General features: G+C 41.4%; 2 protein-coding genes and 2 non-coding genes across 5 annotated transcripts in view; all 4 read right to left on the bottom strand.

Annotated features, from left to right (window-relative positions):
• Nucleotides 1-6,368: 6,368 nt before the first annotated feature.
• On the bottom strand, nt 6,369-11,086 carry RPS13 (ribosomal protein S13). Its single transcript, XM_005308698.5, has 6 exons — nt 10,976-11,086; nt 10,249-10,297; nt 8,489-8,567; nt 7,910-8,079; nt 7,076-7,176; nt 6,369-6,465 (listed from the first exon to the last, which is right to left on the bottom strand). The coding sequence occupies exons 1-6, from the start codon at nt 10,996-10,998 to the stop codon at nt 6,432-6,434; spliced, it is 456 nt and encodes a 151-aa protein (XP_005308755.1). The 5' UTR covers nt 10,999-11,086; the 3' UTR covers nt 6,369-6,431.
• LOC112060428 (small nucleolar RNA SNORD14) lies at nt 6,680-6,774 on the bottom strand. Its single transcript, XR_002889737.1, has one exon. It is a non-coding gene; the product is annotated as a small nucleolar RNA SNORD14 (small nucleolar RNA).
• On the bottom strand, nt 8,148-8,238 carry LOC112060427 (small nucleolar RNA SNORD14). Its single transcript, XR_002889736.1, has one exon. It is a non-coding gene; the product is annotated as a small nucleolar RNA SNORD14 (small nucleolar RNA).
• A 3,157-nt stretch (nt 11,087-14,243) lies between the features above and the next one.
• PIK3C2A (phosphatidylinositol-4-phosphate 3-kinase catalytic subunit type 2 alpha) overlaps nt 14,244-22,630 on the bottom strand; it is a 90,774-nt gene continuing 82,387 nt past the window's right edge. The window contains exons 28-33 of one of the 2 annotated variants that reach the window (XM_005308697.5): nt 21,547-21,671; nt 19,494-19,611; nt 19,324-19,405; nt 18,686-18,795; nt 18,288-18,413; nt 14,244-17,671 (exon numbers count right to left, since the gene is read on the bottom strand). In XM_005308697.5, coding sequence (XP_005308754.2) covers nt 17,489-17,671; nt 18,288-18,413; nt 18,686-18,795; nt 19,324-19,405; nt 19,494-19,611; nt 21,547-21,671 — 744 coding nt within the window. In that variant the 3' untranslated portion in view covers nt 14,244-17,488. The remainder of the gene's footprint in view (nt 17,672-18,287; nt 18,414-18,685; nt 18,796-19,323; nt 19,406-19,493; nt 19,612-21,546; nt 21,672-22,630) is intronic. The other variant, XR_010600498.1, reaches the window with a different exon arrangement.

The following is a 22,630-nucleotide window of genomic DNA, read 5'->3' as shown; positions in this document are numbered from 1 at the left end:
TCTGTATTTTTTCCAGAGAAAGCAGAACAGCATAACTTGCAGCCTTACATTTCTAAACACCATTAATCTACTCCTGCCCTGTCCGCTTGTTACAGTCATAGATGTGCTGAGAGGTGGTGTTTTGTTTTTCACTTAATATTTTCAGCAGTCTAGAGGCAGCAATGATTTATCACTGAGATAATCTTTGTTTGTGTTTCCTTACTTGAAATAAATTACCTGAGGAAAAGTCATCTATTTTTCATAGAAGGCCTTGAAAATGGAGCTCTGGACAGTTATAAAATTTTGCAAATATTAAAGGTGGTTCTCACAATCTGAGGAATGGTTCCCCATTATTTATATTTCACAGGGGAGGCATCATAAAATAAACAGTCACATACCGCAGAATACTTCAGGATAATAATATATACTTAGCATTCAAACAGCACTTTAAATCTTTAGAGTACCCTGCAAACATTAACTAACCCGAGGCTTCCTTTCCTTCCAGCCCTTTATGCAGGGCAGGGGTTTGTGGTGTTGCTAATCTCTCCCCTCTTTATATTATCTCCCATACCCACACCTTTTCTCTAGCTCTCTCTTAATGATTGTAGGAATTATGCATGCATATCGAGTACATATGGATTTATTCCTAGGGATGTAGGACTTACCATTCCAAGTAAAACTGTCAGCAGCTGCAAAGTGATGTCTCAAAAGTGGGCAGAGGTGGTACTAACATGTGAAATTATGTTCAGAGACTCAGCTTTTACAGCATGATAAATCAGGGTAAGCATTGCTTAATGACTTCACTGCACACTATTGCTCCAGGATGACTGTTACATGCTCAGCAGAGGTGGATGCTTGATGCTTTAGAGGAAAGGAACAATCCTTTCCCCATAGCCACATTAAGGGATCAGTATCCACATGGGTGCTGCTCTTACCCTGGTGTGTCAGTAGGACTTCTGGGGTTCTATCCCATGGTGCTTTGCACTGCACTAGGTTGCACCGTTCTATGATTCTTTCCAAGTGAATTGTGAGAGAAACTGTTTCTGGCTATATCATGGAAATTGTGGGAAGGTGTTGGATTATGAAGTCCCCAAGTGGATTAGTCTGTGTCTTCACTGCAAAGTTGGCAGGTTACCATCCCAGTTGAAAATGGGTTTTAGCCTATAACTCCAGACAAGTCAGCTTTACAAGATGTAAAGCACCCCCATACTTGGTGAGAGGTTTTTGTATGAATGGGAGCTAGGTTAACTCTGCAGTGAAGACAATCCCTGTGTGTGACAGAAGAGGAGAGCACTCCCAGGCCAATGCACTACAGCTGCTATGTAATGGGGACACCCCTCCTTTCTCAATGGTGGTTAAGATTCTGTCACACGTATTTTTTTTAGTAAAAGTCATGGACAGGTCACAGGCAATAAACAAAAATTCATGTAAGCCCATGACCTGCCCCTAACTTTTACTAAAAATACCCGGAGGCGTGTGGGGGGGACTAACAGTGGGAATGCTGCTGGAGGGGGGCGTGCTGCTCCAGCCCCAGGGCCGACCACCGGCCAGCTGCTCCTGCCCAATCACAGACCCGGTCCCCACTGTGCTAGGCACACTGTACAAACGTAGAACAAAAACACTGACCCTGCCCAAAGTGCTAATGGTCCATGTGTAAGTCAAGAAACAACAGATGGATACAGACAAAGGAGGGAGCACTAGGAAATAATGAGAGGATATTGGTCAGCATGATAGGCAGTGATCTTGGCCCTCCAACAGCCAGTTTTTGTAGGCATGTCCAGAAATCCGAGATTTGATTGTTCAGATGAAATACAAATATTAGTCCTAAAATTGTCCAACCTTTTAAAAATAAATCTAGTGCAGTATTTTACTTTGATCAGTATCAGCATCTTCAGGCCAGCTAAATCCACTGGGAAGAATACAAAGGCTCTGTTCTGAATTTACCTCCCATACACATTCTAAATTAAGGTGTCTGAAACAAACCCTGCTGCAGGCTACCACCTCTCTCCCCCCCAGGTCTGTGATGGGCTTCTGTACTTTTAAAATACTTTTTCCAACCTCCTCTTTCCCTTAAGCACTTTTCAAAAGTTGAGAAAATTTAAACATTTGAAAATAGCAGGTTTTAAACTCAGGCTCCACAGCTCAGTAGATATAGCAGGGAGAATGGACTGAGCTCTGGTCACTCAACAACATGGCCTTAGAGACTATACTGCCTGTCTTCAACTCCCATGGCTATTCCAGCTGTCATGCTAACTTGAAGGTGGTGAGCACGGGAATGGTTCTGCAATTTATAAGTCAGTGAGGCTACAGAAACTTCCCCCTGGCAAGAGCCAGAAGGGGTACCTGCCTCTTCATCCTTCCCACCAACTCTGCAAGGTGCTGTCACATCAAAAGATATTAGCTGTTGACTTCGCTCTTGCACCTCTATCAGCACAGTAGGCCAGACCTGTTAGGTGCTAAGGGAAAGAGCTGCACAAAAAGAAGAAAGCTATTTGCAGCACACCACAAGAAGTTTTACTGGTCCTACAACTACAGGCCCTATGCTATATATTCTTGAGCGCCACCTACCGGGACTGTGCCTGTTAAGACATCTCATAACACCAAAGATAAGTACTCGTGGGTGTATGGCTGAGATTAGAAGTGTGGGTATGTCACATGCAATCACTGGAGGCAGTCCTCTACAGATTACAGTACATACATCTCCCCTCCCCAGGCCCCTGTGCTTTTCAGGGGCATTATGTAATTGTGAATTATAATTTTCATAACTAATTGCATTTACATCTCAAAGTATTTTACATGCTGAAGCTGCCCATAAGACATACAGTACCGCTGAAATGCAACCACCTCTAGGGCAGAGGGCATCAGGCAGGCAAAGAACAAGTCCAAGGAAGTTTAGCAAGAAGGAAAATATTGGCAAAGACATTGGGACAAACTGTTACAAAAGTTGCACAGAATCGTTAATGAAGGAGTTGCATAGAAGGAAAAAAACCAGCTCAGGCTCACTATAAGGCTATCAGTCTCCTTCAATTGTATTATTTTGCCTATAGCATCCACATATCTCCAGCACTGAATTATTAGAATCCAGGAGGATGGCTGGTGGGAGCTAGACACAACATTGGTAGTGTTAGGAATGAACTAACATTAACCCATAGGGGAAATTTGGATGGTTTCCAACTCAGCATTTGAACTACAAGGGTTGGTCTCATCTCTGTTCATAATTACTAACCTTCATATAGTCAGCTATGTAGCAATACAAATATTTATAGAATGGTAGCACCCAAAGGCCACTTGGTATTGTGCATACAGAAGAGAATCTGTAGCTTGAAAGCATTTGACAGCAACAGAGTATTACAAATCCTGAAGTTTGGGGATCAAACTCAAAGCATCAATAACATTTTGCTTTTATTCTAGCTGCATATGGAATAATTTTTATAGTCAAAACTTACTCTTTACATTTTTTTCTGTGGCCTTTCATGAAAAATATTTTATGAAGCATTAGGAATATATGCACTATAGTAATGTTATCAGAGTCCTTTTTAAAACTGCATCCTTTGTTCTCTGCTCCCAACTCCAAAATGACATTTCTCAGGAGAGACCTCTAGAAGATTTTTGGCAATTAGTCCACAAATGTTTGATATGGACTATGAACATTAAAAACCACCATTCAGTATTTTTATGTAAATAGCACAATACCAACATTTGTGTTAAGGGAGTTAGCTCACTAAGGGCTTGTCAACCTATGTTAGGTCAACTTACAGCCACCACAGTAATTACTGCAGTTCTTCTTGTCCACATCACCCTCCTTCTGTTGGTGGTACGTCCTCTCACCAGGAGCACTTGCACCAACTTAGAGGGGCAACACGGGGTGCTGAGAGCTCAGGATCTCTGCTCAGACCACAGCTAACAAGCTGCTGCTTCAGCTCCCCGCTACCCACAGAGCTAACCAGCTGTACCCCAGCAGCCACCCAGGCTCTCAGCTCCCTGGGGCAGCAGCTGGAGCCACCCACCCTGGGGTGACTGCCCAAGCTGTGAGCCTAGCAGTGTTCACAGCAGGGAGCCTATCAGCTTTTCTTGTCAATTTCACAGCTGCCTCAGGCTCGGAGTAGCAGGGGGGGCTCACTGCTGAAGCAGTGAAATTGACAAGAAAGGCTGGTAGGCTCCTTCTTGTGACATTTGTGCCCAGCACTGGGCTCAGAGTTGGGGCTGTTACCCCAAGGTGAGGGTCTGAAAGCTCCAGCTGTGAATCTGAGGCCAGGCTCAATTTCATGGTAGGGAGCCTATCAGCCTTTTTTAATTTCACAGCTTCAGCTGTGAGCCCCTTGCTGCAGAGCAGAGCTGTGAAATCTAATGCTGTAGTGTGGACCAAGCCTAACATCGAGACAGAAAACAGTGGAAGAGGGTGGTAGCTGCAGAAAGAAAGGATGGGCCTGTGGTTAAGGGACTTAGAACTTTACTAATTCTTCCAGATAACATCAGATGCCAACATTTTTGGTTATGGCTACAATTTTGCCAATGTATGTCAGTTCCCCCTGTAAAATAGGGATGATAAAGCTTTCCTACCTGGGGGTAGACCTACAGTGAAATTCAGTAGTGTTTGTGGGCACAAAAACTGGAGCTGTGAAGGGAGAAGCAATTTTCCACCCCCAATACGCTTTGGCCATTACTAAGTAAATTTAAAACAGAGCTTCAGCATTAACAGTACGGTACCTGGTGGGTATCTTGCCCCTACAGAACAGTTCTTTTAAGCAGGCATTTGCAGAACTAGCAGGGTCAAAATCTCAGAACTCCTTACAGTTACTATTGCTTGCACCTACCCTTTGAAAATGGAGTAGAGATTAGGGTTGCTGGGCAGTCTCTGCTCAGAAATTCTACTTGGAAAGAAGTTGTTGTAATGCAATCAAGATGTAAGATGACCACTGAAGTGTTCCACTGGACCAAGTAGGTTACAAGGAAAAATCTACTGCATGAAGTTCTTGCTGCAATTTAACTTACTTGGGCACCAATTACCATAAAACCTGAGCTATTCAATCTTTGATATATTTATCCTCATAACACCCATGAGGTAGGGCAGTACTATTATCTTAATTTTACAGAGGAACTGTCATACAGGAAGTGGGACACAGCCAGGCCTTGATAGCCAGTCCCAGGATAGCATCCTAAGCCAAATGGATCTCACAAGAACAGCCATACTGGATCCATTTAACCCAGTATCCTGTCTTCTGACAGTGGACAATGCCAGGTGCCCCAGAAGGAATGAACAGAACAGGTAATCAACAAGTGATGCATCCGGTCATCCATTCCCAGCTTGCAGCAAATCCTTCTACTATATACATAAAGCAACCTCAGCTGCTGTACGGTGTTAAGCTTTTTTAGGTCAGCACAAGTCAACAGGAACATAGCTGGACTGGAGAACTGCCACTGAGGAAGAGCTTGCTCCTGAAATCAACCACCCTTTCCGAGAGCTCAACTTACAACAGGTAAGGATCGTTTTGTGGAAGCTTTCAAGCCCCTGTCTAGGTCCTCCAATAAAACAGGATACTAGATTTAACATTTTAAGGCAAGAAATTCTGCTTTATATGTACAGAAAGCCGAAGGGGGCACAAACTTTTCCCTTTGTCAGGCCATCTAACCAAAATATTTAGAAATTGTAACCTTCCAAGTGTTTTGAAAACCTGCTTTTTTAAAAAGGCAGTGAGCAGGGCAATGGACAGATTTTACTGGCACAAGAGCAGGATTACAACTGGTTTTCTTAATCTATTAAAACAAGATGGAACAGATACCACTATATTCAATCAACCTGTACAACTGCAACTGGGTTATTTATTTTTCTTGTATCAGTGGCTGATTTAACAGCACAGACCCTAGATTCAAATAGTGCTAAGGGCATGGGAATCTCTGCAAAATTCATATACTACAGAAACCATTATGGGTATTAAGAGGGTCTAACAAATAGTCAAATACCAGTCAATTTCTCCTTGCAAGGGCTAGATTCAACTATTATATTTCCAACCCTTTCCCAGATTGAAATGCAGCAGCTCAATTTGAATTTGCCACATTAGAAAAGGCAAATCAATTGTTTACCTGTTTTCTAAGTTGTGGCAGCAAGAGGAACGTGCTATTGTAAAACCACAAGGTAAGAACAAATAGTTCAGAAACTGGGGGTACAGCAGCAAGATGGCTACTTTCACTAGCTTCACAGATCGGGCACAGGCTTCAATGAGAACCACATAAAATATGTTCAAGCTGGTATGATCCAGTTCACTTCACATCCGTCCAAATATGATCCAGTATACTACACATCTCCATTTTTTAACAAGCACCCTTCTATAATATTAGATATAATTTACACCAGCTTCCCAAAACTTATTTATTAAAACTTCCACACAGAATTTAGAAGACAACACAGGTCTTTAATGTGACTTTATTCTTTCAGTAAAAAGAAGAGTGAACTCTTATGCGACCAGAGCAGAGGCAGTGGATGACTCGCTGAAAAAATAAAGAAAAGAAAATTATTTCCCTCTCATTTTGGATATTGCCAGTGCAGTGGCAACTTCTCAGATAAGTTAGTTGCCAAAACAACAAAAACAAACTTGCTTCAAATCAGCTTTGTTATATTTGACTGGAGCAAAGAACAGCTACAATAGCAGTAATTTTTAACAGTCTAACTAGCTGATTTTAGGCTTTCCAGAATTACAGGAGCTCACTCAGACATCCAAGGAAGGTTAAGCCAACACTAAGGAAAACCTTTCTGGTGGAAACTGCAAATGGTTGAAAAAAAATCAATCATCATAGTGAGCTGTCTGACCTGAGCAATGGAAGTAATGTGGGAACTATAGAGAAAGGCAATTTTAGATTAAAAATATATATTTGAAATAAGGTAGATGAGATAGCAGTTTATGTATGATACTGTAGAATAAATTAATCTAGCTGATGCTGGTCACTATAGCAGCCTACAAATTTACTGGATTTTCTAACCTAGCTAAGTTTGTTATCTGTCAGAGTCCTGCCTAGAATGAGGGTGGGGGATTCAACTCCACTGTCAACTAGGCCTGTGGGACTTCCAGGTTGGAACCGACAAGAGAACAGAAACACTTACTACTTCCAGTTGGGTGGCAGTACTCTCTTGGTCTTGTAATAGCGAGCCAGCCTGTGAATTCTGCTCTCAATCAGAATCAGACGAAATTTGGCATCTTTATCCTTAAAAAGGAAAGGAAGATACAATCAAATCAAGAAATTCACATTATAACTTCCAAAGATATCCACTTACACTTAAGACAAGCTTTCGTAAAAGGGGAAGTATTTCAGTATTACCCACAGCTATTGTAAAGGGCCACTATCCCCACTTTTGAGTTCAATCCTGCTCTTTGACCCATCAAGTTCATGCAGACTTAAGTATAAGATAAGCATTTGTGCTAACAAGACAGGCAAGTCCAAAATTGTTTGTATTGTTTTATAGGCAATAAAAGTCTTAGCTTTATCAGCTGTGCCCTTTACATTTACTCAGATGAAGTAATGGCCAACATTTCCTGAAGCATACTGAAAATCTCTGCTCATGCTGCAACACCAGTCATGTAAAGATTAGAAAACAAACTCTACACTAAGTATCAAAAACTGATCTGCACTTTGTATAACTGTATATAATATTAATTCAAATATGTATAGCAATTTCAGAACAGTAGCACAAGATTCATTTTCAAAATTCAATTAATCTAATAAAATAAGTAAAGCCACAGAGTTGCTATTTATCTATTTCAAAAAACAAATGAAGAAGCAAAAGCAAATAAATCTTTATAATCCAACTGATTATCGCAAAGTAAGACTCTTCCAGATTTAGCTTAAGTTTTTAAGGTACTTTATCTTGGTAAACCCCCACTCCCCCTTTTTTTAAAACACTTTTGCCACTCTCAGACCTTGGCCAATGAAAGCTTACCTTTCTGTTTCTCTCAAGATGTTTACGAACAGCAACAGCTTTCTTGATCAAGTGGTACAGATCCTCTGGAAGGTCTGGGGCAAGTCCCTTGGACTTAAGGATCCTTAAAATTTTGTTGCCAGTGACAAAACGAACTTGGGCGACACCATGAGAGTCCCTTAAGATTACACCTGAAATTAAAAGTTACATACTTTATACCAGAAAAAACATGCCAACAAGTGCTACTAATTCTAAAGGCTCACTCAGACATCCAAGGAAGGTTTAGCCAACATTAAGGAAAACCTTTCTGGTGGAAACTGCGAATGGTTGGAAAACAATCATCATAGTGAGACCTACATCTTACCAGAGCAATGCAACTGCTGGACCACAAAGCACTTTACAAACAATTAATTTAACCTAGCTCCCCAGACCTCCCATATTGTACAAGGAGGGGAGGGGGGGAGAAGAAAATCAAAGCAGACAGACATTAAGGTTTCACATTAAGATGTACAGTGTCACCAAGAAGTTTTAGCGAAAATGAGAATTAAACCCAGATTCGCTGTTTTAAATCCATTCTTTATAAGAGTTCAGAAAACTTACCAATCTGTGAGGGAGTCAGACCTTTCTTAGCCAGTTTGTAGATCTGTTCTTTTACATCATCAGAAGTTAGTTTTAACCACTAGAAAAAAAATTGTTGTAAAGAGCCACAGTGATGAATAAGTATAGATTGCATAGGAGAAATTACACCGCTAATAGTTTTGAAATGCAATAATAGTCTATTAAATATTTATGTGCACTATAAAGGGGATATTCTTAGCATGTTTCACTAATGGCATGTGGCATGCATGGAACAGTCAGTGCTAATCATCAGAAGCACATACATGATTACTCTACAATCTCCTCTAGAGGCTGGAGGTAGACTGCTTTGTGGTGCCCAAAAGCACAACAAAACAGACTGGCACTACAGCATAACAGTAAAGAAAATATTATATCACCAGGTAGTTATCACTGAACCCATAGCAGCAGTGCAACTACCATGATCACGTTGTACATTGTGACATACAAAAAACCAGTTCTGGTGAGTGAATTGTTAAAAGGCATTTTGTGGTTTGAAGTAAAAGATTGCCTTAGTGAACAGAACACTACCTGACAAAACGTGGAGAACTAAAGTTCCACAACAATCTGATAAGAAAACCTAAAAGGAACTAAATGGACTCAGATTTGTAACACCAAGGACGTTCCTCTCCAATTGGATCTTCAAATATGGTCTCCAGTAGTTACCTGGTTTTACTGTCTGATTTGTCAAACAAAACAATCACATACAAAAAAGTAATGCAAATCTATAAAGTGAATTTAGCATTACTGAAATTTAACTGGAGCCTTAGAGGATCTCAAACCTAAAAACAGCCAGTTTGCCTTATCTATTACTCCATTATCTATCACTAGAAATTAAGATAGAGAAAAGTTACTCCATATTTTTAGTTTACTTTGTGCATGGGACAACAATTTCTGCCTAGTAGGTTAATGTTTATGTAGTTCTTTAACTTAAAAGGGTAACTTGCAAAGGAAAACTATTTTTAAATACAAATATATTAAGTTAAATGACTAACATTTCTAATGGTCATCCTTTTAAGATTTTCTTGAGGAAAGACTGCTCTGGTAGCAGCACTGCAGGGTTCACCTCAGTGCTCTATTCACAGCTAAGATCATTCTTAGAGGATGTTCAGGAAAGTTATCTTCAGTTACTTCAAGTTATGACCGTAGAACACATTAAATTCCTGTGAGAATGCTCTCTTTCAGAAGTAAAGTGGCCTTAGTTCACTTTAGCTTAATTCACTTACACAATTAAGCTAAAGTGAAGTAAGGCCACTACATCTGGACAAAAGCATTTGCATAAGTGGTTAGTGTGCTTTACATTTACACCTTCAGTTAAAGTTTCCTGTGTCCATGTGCAGACACGTCTTTAGGAAGCCACATATTCTCCAAGTATAGTCAATCCCTTGTCTTTGATACTGCCTACAGAAGTTTTGTGAAAGTAACTGAAAAGATACAGAACTGTCCCATAAACTGCAGAGAGCATGAACTCTTTCCAAGGAAATGGGGCAGCCACTAGGACCTAGTTTTCTATTGAAAAGCCAAATTCGTAAGATTTAGACACCAAACTATCTGTCAGCACATGCAACTAAATATCTACACACTACAAGCTGTGCTTTGTTTTCACTGGGGGCATAATGCTGCATCCACCAAACTGGAAGCGTGTGTGTGAAAATCAGATCCTTTAACACTGTACACCGGAGTCAAGTCAAACCAATGGTCAAGAGGTGAAAGTAATATGACAAACAACCAAAATGTTTACTTACTGTGGGCACACTGCGCCTATAGGGCAAGGCTGACTGGGACAGGCCCTTCCTGTTGAAAAGAGAGACATGCGATACTGAGTGGAAAAATTAAAGAAAAAAAAAAATCTTTAAATTTTAGACCTCAGGGCGACACATAAATGTGGCAACCCCCGGGACTGTAACTTACCACGGTCACTACTGCCGAGCCACTCAGTGTATCTGCCCTACTTTCCCGCACTGCCCTTTCCCCCTCCTTTGGAGCAATGTATGAGCCCTCACCAGCGTGGCCACCCCATTAACTGCTCGGCGCTCCCCTGCTCTGGGCTAGGACGAGGTCTTTAACAAGCGCCACTGTGAAACTTGGGGGGGGAGGAGGAGTTTACAAGCGACACTCAGGGGATCTGGGTTTATCCCTGCAGCCGGGCAGGGGCAACCTGCGGGGCGGGTGGTGCCAGCACCCAAATACCAGCGCTGCCCTCGGCTGCGAGCGGGGTGCAGGGCCCAGCGCTGCCGCAGAGCCCCGCGGTCCGAGGCCGAACCCGACACATGCCCCTCGCGCCAGCGGGGCTCGAAAGCGGGACTCAGGCCCGCGCAGGGCCATGCCGGACGCCCCGGCCTCACTCTGCCCGCCCCGGCCAGGCCCGTCTTCTGCGCGGCGCGGGGCCGGGACACTCCGGCCGCTCCCGCTTCGCTAGGCGCGGCTCCCCGCGCGGGGCCCCGGGAACAGACCGGCGCCGCCGCCGCTTACCCCGGAGCGTGCATGCGACCCATGATGGCGCCGGGCAGCGAAAGAAAGACCAGAGGGAGGCGGGGGCCGAGGCTCACCCCTTCCGCCGGAAGAGACGTCAACGCGTAACTCCGCCCTGTCTGCGCGCCGGCCAACCAGAGAGGCGCTCTCCTCACCCGTTCCGAGGGAGGACCATGGCTCCCAGCATGCACTGCGGCAGGAGGCGCCTTCCCAGCTGGCGCTGGGGCCGGGCGAGAAATCCCAGCCTGCACTGCGGCTCCCCCGGCACAGACAGGCCCGGGAGGGAGGGCTCCCGCCCCACTAGCTCCCGCCGCGGCTGGCCCGGGGGAGGGGGCGGGAACAGCTGCCGGAGCGGGACGCCTGACGGGGGAGCGGCCTGGGCGCCAGCGAACCGCTTCTAATTGACCCTCCCCAGCGCCGGTAGCAGGCAGCAGGCGTAAAGCAAACCCCGGGAAGTTCTCCACGCAACGCGGGCGGGGAGCGCGGGGACGGGGGGCTCGTGAAGGCCAAAACTGTAACCGGCTTTACAAAAGCATCAGCGACACTCATGGAGGTTGGGTCCAGCTGGTCAGATACAACCTCATGCTCGGGTGGGCCTGGCCCGCTGGCAGGAGCTGGGGGAGGGCTGGATCCACTCGAGCAGCTCTCGGCTGCTCATGGCCTCTAAAGCAGCTGATGCCAGCCACTGGTGGATGACAGTACCGTGGGCGGGACAGGCCTTTCGTCTGACCCGCGCTGGCCGTGCTTAGGGTGGGAGCCTGCACTGCAACAGCCCCACTCGAGGCTCAGACTCAAAGAGGCACTGTGTGCCCCCACAGCACTAACCGAGACTCCAGTCCTCAAAACAAGGCACACGGTCTCTAACCCCTGTTAAATTGGGAAAGTAAAAGCCTGGGTGCCCACAGCACCTTAGTCTGTGTCAGAAGCAGATGGGGCCTCTGCCCACACCTGCTCATGTCACACTTCTCACCATATCCAGACTAGGCCCCAGGGCACTCACCTCTGCAACTCTGGCAAGATGCAACAGTTGTGTAAATAGCCAGGGAAGAAGGTGACAGCAAGCATGAGGCCATGTGCATAAGTAGCCTCTGTGGTCAGAGTAGGCACAGGGAGTGAAAGAAATATTTTTCCTCCTAGGAATAAGCAGCACTGCCAATTGTCCTAGCCTGCCAAGCAATATATTCCTTACCATTAATCTAGTACCCTAAAAAAGTATTGCAGTTTCCTAGTCTGGTTAATGCTCAATGTTCTAAAGTGGCTATTTTCTCCTGGTGACATTTCCACAGGTGTTGACTAAATTCTTTGAATCTTGCCATTTCCAATAATTTGTAAGTTTCAGATGCAAAAGATTAGACTATGTGAGATGGTTCATTTTTCCTTGCAAGTCAGGACACTGAGTGCTGCAGTTTATACAGTGCACTCAGCTCCTGCCAGGGGAAGAAACCCCTTTCTGTAAACCCCAGCACCAGATGGGCCATGCACAACTTACTCTTGTAGCATCCAGCAGGTGTTTTGCTCAGAACATCTGTGCATCATGTTCACCAGGCTGCAGTGCTGTTAGGTATTGGTAGTTGAGACAAGCACAGACAGCTGCATCTGCACCACTATCCTATCCCTGTTACTCCCATCTGTAAAAAGCAATAAAGAGTCCTGTGGCACTTTATAGACTAACAGACATATTGGAGCATAAGCTTTTGTGGGTGAATACCTACTTCATTAGACGCATGTGGTGGAAATTTCCAAAGGCAGGTATACATATGCAGGCCAGAATCAGTCTTGAAAGTTGTTTAATCCTACCACTTTAACCACTACGATTCTTTTAGAAAAAAGTTGGTGCAAATGTGATTCTGGAAGGAGGAAAATACTAAAAAAGTTGAAGGCTTCAGAGGAAAGTCTTTTGAATACAAGTAATATTACTTTATCCATTATTCACTGAGTGTTACTGGACTTCTAACCCAGTAAGGACAAATTATAATTAACCACTTTCCATTGACCTGAGCTGATTGTTTGATACAGGTTTAAAAACTCTTCCTAGAGGTTAATCTTAGTTGCCCTTTAAAAAAAAAAAAAAAAGTATCAGGTTGAAGGAAGAAGAAACATACTAAGTCAGAATCATACATGCATATCTAAGAAATGGAAGGATTAATTCCTGAGTGAATTAAGTAGTATTTATTGATTTCATGAGATATAGTAATAGTTGGAAATGGTAGCTTTTGGTTTTTGCTGCTGATTGCCACTGCATTAACTAAGGCTTTCATAGCTCTATGTACAGAGTTTAGGTTTCCCAAAGTTCAGGAGAGGGCTAATTTATTTTTATTGACCACAAATCTGCTACTTTATTTTTCTTCTATACTCTCCCTTCCTTAAGGTTTCTAAGGATGATTCCACCCCTTCCCCACTGCCCATCTGTAGAAATAAGTGTTTTGCATTTTACATGCACACAAATATAATTTGGTGGGATTATCACCATACTGAGGTTTCCCGGTGAGGAGAGGAACCCTAACCCCAAATTTGATAGAATATGCTTAAGTGAACCATAAGTTAGGCTACGATTTAGTCATGGGTATTTATAGTACGTCGTGGACAGGTCATGGGCAATGCACAAAAATTCACGGGCCTGTGACCTGTCCATGACACTAGAAATACAGAGGTTGCTGCGGCAGCACTAGCTGCATGGAGGGGGGCGGGGAAAGGAGCGGAAAGGGAGGAGACCAATGACCGACCACTGCCCCAGGGAAGTGGCCGCACCAGCTGCTGCTCAGGCAGTCCCCAGGGCTAGTTTCCTAGGGCTGCCCGAGCAGTGGTTGGTGTGGGGCGACTCCAGCAGCAGCAGGTCTGGCTGTCCCCGAGGCCACCTAAGCAGCTGGCCCCAAAGCCAGCTGCTTGGGCAGCCCTGGGGTCAGCCACACTGGCCCCCACAAAAGTCACAGAATCTGGACTTCCATGACACAAATGAACCCCTAACCATGGAAGATACCGGCTAAATCCCCTGCACTGAAAGTTTCAACTAGGATGTTTACAATGCTCACTATTAGGGTTAATTTAATACTGACATACTAAAAAAAATAAATCTGCTGTTTTTTAGCTTTATAGTCAAGCGTGCACAATACAGCACTAGGTATTTTGAATACTTAAGGCCAAGTTGTATCTTGACACATGTAGACTTTTCCTTTTGGCTTTCAAATAAAGTTGCACACATCTTAGGGTAGAGTTTGGCTTCAGAGGTTTCTGTTTGAGTGGAGAAGGGAGGGAAAAGAGACAGCACAAGTTTTTTATTCCAGAATAGTGTTTAATGTAATCGTAAGACAGTTATGGAGTCACATTTAACCCATTCATTACAGGTAGGGTTTTGATGGCAATATTGTGCATCTTTATTAGTTATCAGTATAATTGAAATATTTGGTTCTTACAGATGTATAGATAATGTGAGGCAAACTACCATATTTGCTCCCAATGAGTTTTACCAATACCATCTATGAAATATTTACACTATTTTAATCACAGTATGTGAGTAAATAGCATACAAGGAAATTAATTTCCTGTGGATTATGAGAATGGTGCAACATTGCCCAAACATTTTTCCCCTCTATGTAACATGCATATCCTGCAAATACCAGAAATAAGATTTATTTAATTTGAAAAAAAATCACCATATTAGAATCCTAGAAAGAGCAGTCACTTTAAGGCAAGATATTGAGATGTCTACACAACCTTATTTTTAAAAATAGAGAAATGAACTTTTTATCAAAGATCACACATGCTTCTACATATAGGTACCTGTAGATCATAAAAAGGCAGTAATAAAAATATCAGTGCAAAGTCCTAGGTTAGGTTATTTAGTAGAGAAAAAGAGGTGGTAACTGTTCGTAGAGCAAGCTGTTATTTTCAAATATCAAAACATATGCTCCTTAGAGACAATTCTATTTCTGGCTGCAGGCCACATATGTTGCATAAAATGTAATCTTTTTACTAGATCAAACAAGGTATAAAAAGCTGTTGAGACTATATTCATTTTAAAACATCAAATGAGTGTTCTGACAAATTTCATCCCAATTTTAGTATGTTCCTTTATCGTGCTTATTTTTATTTATCCTTTAATAAGAAAAGAAACAGTTTCTCAAAAGTCTTGACCACTGATTTTTTTCTAACCCCTCAAGAATAGTGCAAAGAGATGCAAATTCAGTGCTGTTCCTCTAGTATTTTGCTGAGGACCCAAGACTAGATTTTACAGACAAAAAATAAAAACATGATCCTAAAAAGCTTGAGCCAATGTGAATTTTGTGAGTGGAGGGAAAGGCACAGAAATCAGTTGAGCTATGAAGAACACTGTTAACCAGAAGTCAGGACAAATGCTAACAATCATACAGTACTACATATTTTCTAACTGAAGTCCAGACAACTGTCAGTCGCAAAATCAAATTCTTAAAAAAGCATCAAGTTTCTACTTATATTTTGTGCTGTAAGACACTGTGCTGTAATAACACTGCAAAAAGGCAGTATGTATTGCTTTCAATTTATTTAACAATGGAACGTTTCACAAAAACAGTAGTCTACTTTCCTGTGTCTACGTGACTTGTGGTTTTGATGATGGAATGGAATAAGTCTCAAAAGCATCAAGTGAGCAGGAAATAAAATCTAGTTATATTTACTGTATGTTACTATTTACATGCTATATACTGAAGGAAAAAATTATGCACACAATAGCTAATAAAACTGGGATTTCGGATTTTATTTTAACTAACTCCTATTAGTAACAACCCAGTTTAACATTCAGAAAGACATTCTTAGATTTTTATTGTAATAATTCCTAAGAAATTGGACCATGAATGTTTTAGGCACCAAAAGAAGATTTAAGTGTACTTTTCAATTGTACTTTGCTCTTCTGGGTTGGAAAGATGATTGGTCATTGTACTTGGGGGGACGGAAGGGGGGGGGGGGGGGAGAATCTAAAAAGCATTTTATTGCTGGGCAAATAAAATAGATTGTGACTTTCCTGTGCTGTGTCTTCATCATTGCATATTTTACTTTAAGTTCCTTGCTAGTGACAGTCAGTACTATAGTCTATCACGGTCAGCCTTCATTGAAATTGTTTCTAAAACAGTGCTAAAAATTATAGTGTGTGATTTTACAGTCTTCATACAGCTTTGTCCGAAGAGAACAGACTGTGGTCACCATAAAACTGATAGGTGAATAAGAAACCTATACATGTAGTGCAGCCAGACCCAGTGGAGTAACATGCATGAGACAGTAAATTGTATTTGCACCCTCTGAATTTAAATATTGTTGTATCACATAAGGGAATAAAATTTATCAATAGAGTTATTTTTACAAGCGGTGAGGGACTGACAATACTAGTATGAGCCAAGTATATCTGCCAATGCAAATCATTTCTGACCTGCAACATATGTGCTCTTGGTGTCCTATGATTTTCAAGTAGGGAGAATCAATTATGTGAAGTTGTGGGGTAAAGTATTTTCTTATGTGTAATATCATTTGTGACCCGATAGTTGAACCCAAGTCCCTAGATGAATCGCGAATGCATTTGCTGACTGCACTATGGAGGTCCTTGAAATTTTAAAGAACCGTTTTATAATGCTGGAAGACTACACACTCACATGGCACCACAAACAACCAGTCTTCATTCAAAGTTTGCAAATCATCAGTGACTTGCACAGAGGACTTCACTTAAAATGAACTGACTAATCTTACTCAGATAGCTGGTATAAAACTCAAACTATGTCTAGGAAACCTAATAAGTTTCCCAAAGAAAAGATTCAGTAGGTGGTGTCATGCATCTGCCTCTTTTAAAGAGCTGGATAAGAGTTTGTTAAACCTGGCTAACAGGTAACTATTTTTAAATTTCAGAAATGAGGTACAAGAAGCATTTGAATTATAAGGTAAGGCACCATTATTTACAACTTCCATTATGGCACTCATTCTGATAAATGTTTCAGATGCATTTAATCGCAAGATTCGAATGTAACAATTTTTCCAGCTGTTCTGTCCAATTTCATTTCTGACAGTTTGTGCAACCACTGATATTTTACTGATCATTGCTGCACCAATGAATGGTGAATAGTGGATATATCATCAGAAACCCCCCACATCTTTCCTCTGGCATTCTACAGCACCTTGCCATATATAATGTAACAGGTAACAGAAAAGATTACTTATACTATATCCACAGGGCAAGTGATTAAATGTGGTTGAACTGATACAGTAAAGCCAGAATAAGCTACCTGAAGATTCCAGGGATGGTTTAAAACTTTAGTTACCCACAAGTACTATGATTACAAAAATTAAATTTACATTAATGCTTGGATATTATCACATAAGCCTAAAACAGGTAGTTTCTAGAAATCCTGTAGTTTCAGCTTGGTGAGGGGTTGGTCCAACACGTGTTGAAACGCAGAGTCTCATTTTAAAATGTCCAAGTTATTTTCAAGTAGGAAAAATGCACCAAACACAAGTGTGCAGAACTGGTTCACTTTTGTTATTTTCTACTGTAGGAGTTCACAGATATGGCACTGCAGTCAGCTGATACCAGTTAACAGTCTCCTTCCTCAAGTTGAAATCCTTTAGGGACAGCATAACTCCACCCAGAAAGAAGTTCTCACGCAACGATTCTGCACTGAGCACACTTAGCTGAAGTTCCCTCTGCTTCAAAGTCTCCTTATTGTATCCACTGTACACAAGCTATGAAAAAAACACAGCCAATGAAAGCCAAGACATTTTATTTGTTAGATGTCCAGAATAAGTTATAAGGACTGCTGGTGGTTAAAGCAAAGGATGGGCTCCTGGGTTGTTCTCCTGGGTCTACTACCAACTTGCTGTGTGACCCTGGGCAAGTCTGCATCTCAGTTATCCTTTGTAAAAAGGGGATGTTTATCTGTTAGAGGGGTGTTGTGTAACTTTGTTTAAAGTATCCTGAGGAGCTCAGATGGAAGATGCTGGGTAAGTGAAATGATTGCTAAATCCAATCAGTTCAGAGCAACCAGAGAGCAAGTGATGCGGGTTATGGCCAATGCATTTTGTGAATTCTAATTAGAATATGCCAATCAATATTTGTCTAAGATTTTTTCCCCCTTCCAGAGTTACAATCTATTTTGGATTATGGGGTAAGAAAGGGAGGGAAAAAATCTGGAACAGGAGTGTGCACATTTATAAAGGTACAGAGCTTTCAGAGGTGCAAAGCAATTTACTGAGATGTGTTTGACAGCAATTTACCAGTATTTCAAATAAACTGTAGTCACCAGCATGTATTTATGAAAGAAAATTATGGAATCTTTACCAGGTAACTGATTTTTCTTACCATTTCATTGAATGTTGGGTTCCTTGTTTTTCGTGTGATTTTGGTTTTGCGTTTAGATGTTTTGTTTATATCTGGAAGTAAGTATGTTTTTACATAAGGATTTGGATCTGCACCGTCTTCAGTAACCTGTAAATACAGAGCAGAACAACTAGCCTTCATTGTATTTTAATGTATTCCATTTGAATATCTTTTCCTCCAAAGAAATGCATTAGAGTCTATGTTCACCCCAATTACCTAACATATGAGCAACTGCTCATAATCAGACTAACTGAAGACAAATGTGAGTTAAGAAGATACTTCCATTCTGTCTCACATACACACCAACATCCCACAGCATTCTATATCAGTCATTCACATAATACAAGTTTGTGAATTTTTGGTTCACTTTCTTCACTCACCAGGTCTTTAATGTGCATCACCATGATAAACAGAGTGCCATTTCTATATGAGATAGACAACTTTACTTCTCCTCCCACTTTGCCTGAGGTAGGACTTGATGGACTTGCATCTAAAAATATGGACACACGTTATTATCCGTCACACAATTGTCCATCAGTACCACTGTACTAAGTTAAGTGTACTGAAAACTGACAAATGTAAGACTTATGCCAAGTTCACGTCCTTTTTTCAGTTTTTAAATCAGTGAGTCAGGAACTTTTTACCTCCAAAATTGGCAAGGTCTGGGTACCCAGAAAGAATAGATATTCTAACAGGAATCAACATGGAGGATTAGAGTGAGAAAATTGGAGTATTTATTTGATCTGATTAATAAAAGCATTAAAAATAAGCAAGAAATTCAGTTATGTGCAATTTTTATTTTGATTGATCTGTAACCATATGGTGTAGGATTTACCTTGAAAGACATTTTCAAAGTAAAGGAGGCTTGAATTTGATATGAAGACTGATTATTTTTTCATGAGGGGAAAATGATTAAACCGAGGAATCAAAAGATGGATTTTATACTGTGCAGTACTTTCAAGTTTTTCGTGTTATATTGCAGTCATTCAATTTACCCCCAAATAACTTGTGTGCCTACCTGCAGGCTTAGCTATTCCATCTATTCCTTCAGCTTTCTCATCACGAAGTAGAGGGTGAAAAAAAGTATAAACAAGATCACACTGCATTTGGGGAAAAAGGTTACATGTTAGCTTAAAATGTACTAAAATGTGAGAGAACTAATTGTATTTAAATGCTTTGAGCAGTCACCTCTGCCACCTCTGCTGAACTGTTCATCAAACTCTGTATGTAGCTGTTCAGCTCTACTTTTCTTTTGGCTGCTACATCCTTTATATGAGTTCTTCCCAGAACCATTTTATTAGGAAAGCTGCAAGAGAATGACAAGACGTATTTTGTGCTAATTTTACTGACGTAAGTGAAGATTTAAGTACAACTTAAATCCTGAACTGGTGATATGCATTCTTGGCGATGACTTGAGACAAAGCACAGTAGTGTATTTGCTTTATGAGCACACCATTACATTTGCTATATTCAACATTACACACAAAAAATACATTCAAACAGCATTAAAGTTGCAAAGCCACATGCTCGTAAGTGTCAGAGTCAAGGTGCAAATTGAATTCAACTCCTTTGTGTATATGCGTTGTGATGCAGTCTAAGTACATGACATACCTTCCACGAGACCCTTGCCTTAGTCAATGCACAATTAATAAGCAGCTACTTACTATTTTGTTTTCTGATTGTTCAATGTAGTTCAGAGAACCTTATATGTTTAAAGCATAGCTTCCACTGACTTCAGGTGCAGCTGTCCAGCCCTTCTGCAAATTAGACCCCTGGGTCTAAAGTCAAGCACCCAGAAAAAAAACTGAACACACTATCTGTGAAAAGGTTTAAGTGACTTGCCCAGCATCAAAGGAACTCTGACAGAATGAGGGATAGAATACAAATCTCAAGGGCAGCATTCAACTGCCTTAATCAGACCATCCTTTGTCTTCCTGCCCTCTCCAGCCTCATTCACTACACACACCTACCACCTTATGAAGCAGGGGTCTGACACACAACAACCTCCTTCACCACATAACCCCCTTCATCCCAGAGCAGGTCCAGCCTGTGCACTGAATGAGGCTGGGGTCCTGTGAGAAGAAAAAAAACGCATATGCTCATGTAACCAATGACTACATCATAATGCTTATACACAAACCGAATTAAGGTTGCCTGGCCACCCTTAATTCTAGCACTGCCTAACTTCTGAATGCTTAACTTTGCAACCTTAACATGGGTGTGTGCACACGCACGTGTGTGAGAGAAACCTAGGTTTTTAAAAAAAGCTAACTAAAGACAGAAGTTCCACATCGACACACATGGGTCCTCAGCAGGGTTGGAATCTTCAGAGCCATCGCACAAACTTCTACCACTTGAGCTAATGGAGTGAATGACAGCAGGTTGATTGATAGGTTATCATCCTGCATGTGGACTAGCACCATAGCGGGATGGGACACTTGCTCAGTGGGTTTCACAGATCTTTTCTGACAGCAGAGATAGGGAGACTTTATCCCAGTCTACCACCCACAGGTGCAGCTCTTGTCTGAATCAGGTAGCTTCTTCCTCCATGCTACCTTGGCCCAGCAGGGGCATCACAGAGCACAGAAAAGACAGGTCCCTGCTCTCAGATCGGCCCTGGTACAGCCCACAGCAGCAATTGCAGAGAAAGTACTCATCAGTTATGGGCTGAAGCATGCTCAATGTGGACAAAGTCTTTGGGGAATTTAGCTGCTAAAATATAAGAAGTCTCTACTGAACATATGCAAACTGATTATTCAAAGGTTTAGATCTTAGTCAAATTCGAGTGGATTTTTATAGGGATGGCAAAAGGTACATCCCTTACAAAAAGGCCACTTGCCAAATTTTCATTCTAATTTTATCAGGGCATCGTGGAAATTGTTGTGACCCAAATGTTAGCAGCTCTGAAACGCTTTCAAAAGGGAACTAAAGATAAGTCTTAAAATAAGAAATGCTTTGTATATCTGAATGATTTGAACTTAGGAAAACCAAGTACAGCAAGTTGATGTCTTACTAAGCAAAGAAACACCTCCCCTCTTCAAAGAGAGAAAAACTAGCCACTGTCTGTCATCTATGATTAGATATATTTCTGGATGTGAGCCCAATAGCAGAGTAAAGGGTGAGAACTTCCCCTTTTAACACTTATGCCAACACTGGAAAAAACTCCATGAAAGAAAATTTAATATAAAATTCCTTTGTCTACATAAAGGACAGGAGGTGTCTTAGTTAATTAGGAACATACCCTGGTAACTTCCAAAGAGGAAAGAGAATACCGAGTTTGTTGTGAAGTTCCTGGAACTCATCAAATGTCCGGAAGACAAATGTTGGTTCAACTTGTCCCTCTCTCAAGACTCTCACCACATAGATCTGCCAATAAAAAAGAATACTTAAAGACATTAATTAACAGCAGCTGTTTTTCCACCCAAATAGATTTTTCTGTGCAATATTTGTATTCCAAGACTAATTGTGGCGAGTGAGAGAGCAAGTATGTACACACACACACACACACACCCCTATTGTCTTCATAAAGGACATTAAATATGTTCATCCTGTAATGTAGATCTATGTATTAGTACATACAGATGAAGAAAATTACTGAGCCAAACTGGCACTGTTACTCTACCCTTCTAAACCTGGAGGTTCTGGGTTCAGATCCCACACCAGGACTTGGGTTTGTATGGATAAAAACACGAAGCTAGTTTTAATAGAGTTGTGAGTTTAGCCTTTCATCAGTTGGGCAAAATATCTTGTCTGCAAAGTTCAATTATCAGCATTCACGATAATTGGTTATATTGATAGGATTTAGACTAGGACACTAGTTTAGGAGCTCTGTGAATCAAAGAGTTAAAATACTTTTGAAATGTATAAGCAGAACATAATTTCTAGGAGCGAAAATACTAAACCTGGAGACCGTAAATAACGAACACCTCAGATTCTCAATGATTCAACTTTTTTTTTTTTAAAAATGTAATATGGCTGGCAGACTGCAACTTCATAGAGCCCTGCAAATCTGCTGATATCCACAGACCATGTATGCAGTTTGGACGTGGATACAAATTTTGTATCCGCACTGGGCTCTACAAATGCAGTTTAATCACTATGTGGCAATAAAGCAAGCTAGAGAGTATGTTCCACAGGGGGATAGGGGTGGGGAGGGGGGGGGAAAAAATCAATGAACCCATGAGACTAGTGGGGAGAAGCAGTTAAAGGAAAACCAGATATTAGATTTTATTAAAAGGATAGTATACACAACATGTAGAATGCAATATACAAATCTACATAAATCCATTCATAACATTATGTGTGGTACTGGTCACTAAGCCATA

The sequence above is a fragment of the Chrysemys picta genome, chromosome 4 (genome assembly GCF_011386835.1).
Source record: "Chrysemys picta bellii isolate R12L10 chromosome 4, ASM1138683v2, whole genome shotgun sequence".
NCBI classification, from domain to species: domain Eukaryota; kingdom Metazoa; phylum Chordata; order Testudines; family Emydidae; genus Chrysemys; species Chrysemys picta.
Note: the sequence above shows the minus strand (reverse complement) of the source record. Positions and strands in the feature narration are given on the sequence as shown.

Coding starts and splice junctions, on each gene's coding strand:
- RPS13 (XM_005308698.5), bottom strand. CDS start 10,998: ATGGGTCGCATGCACGCTCCGGG. Junction 8,568..10,248: donor ATAGGCGCAGTGTGCCCACA/GTAAGTAAACAT, acceptor TTTTTTTTCTAG/TGGTTAAAACTAACTTCTGA. Junction 6,466..7,075: donor CTGCCACCCAACTGGAAGTA/GTAAGTGTTTCT, acceptor TTATTTTTTCAG/CGAGTCATCCACTGCCTCTG.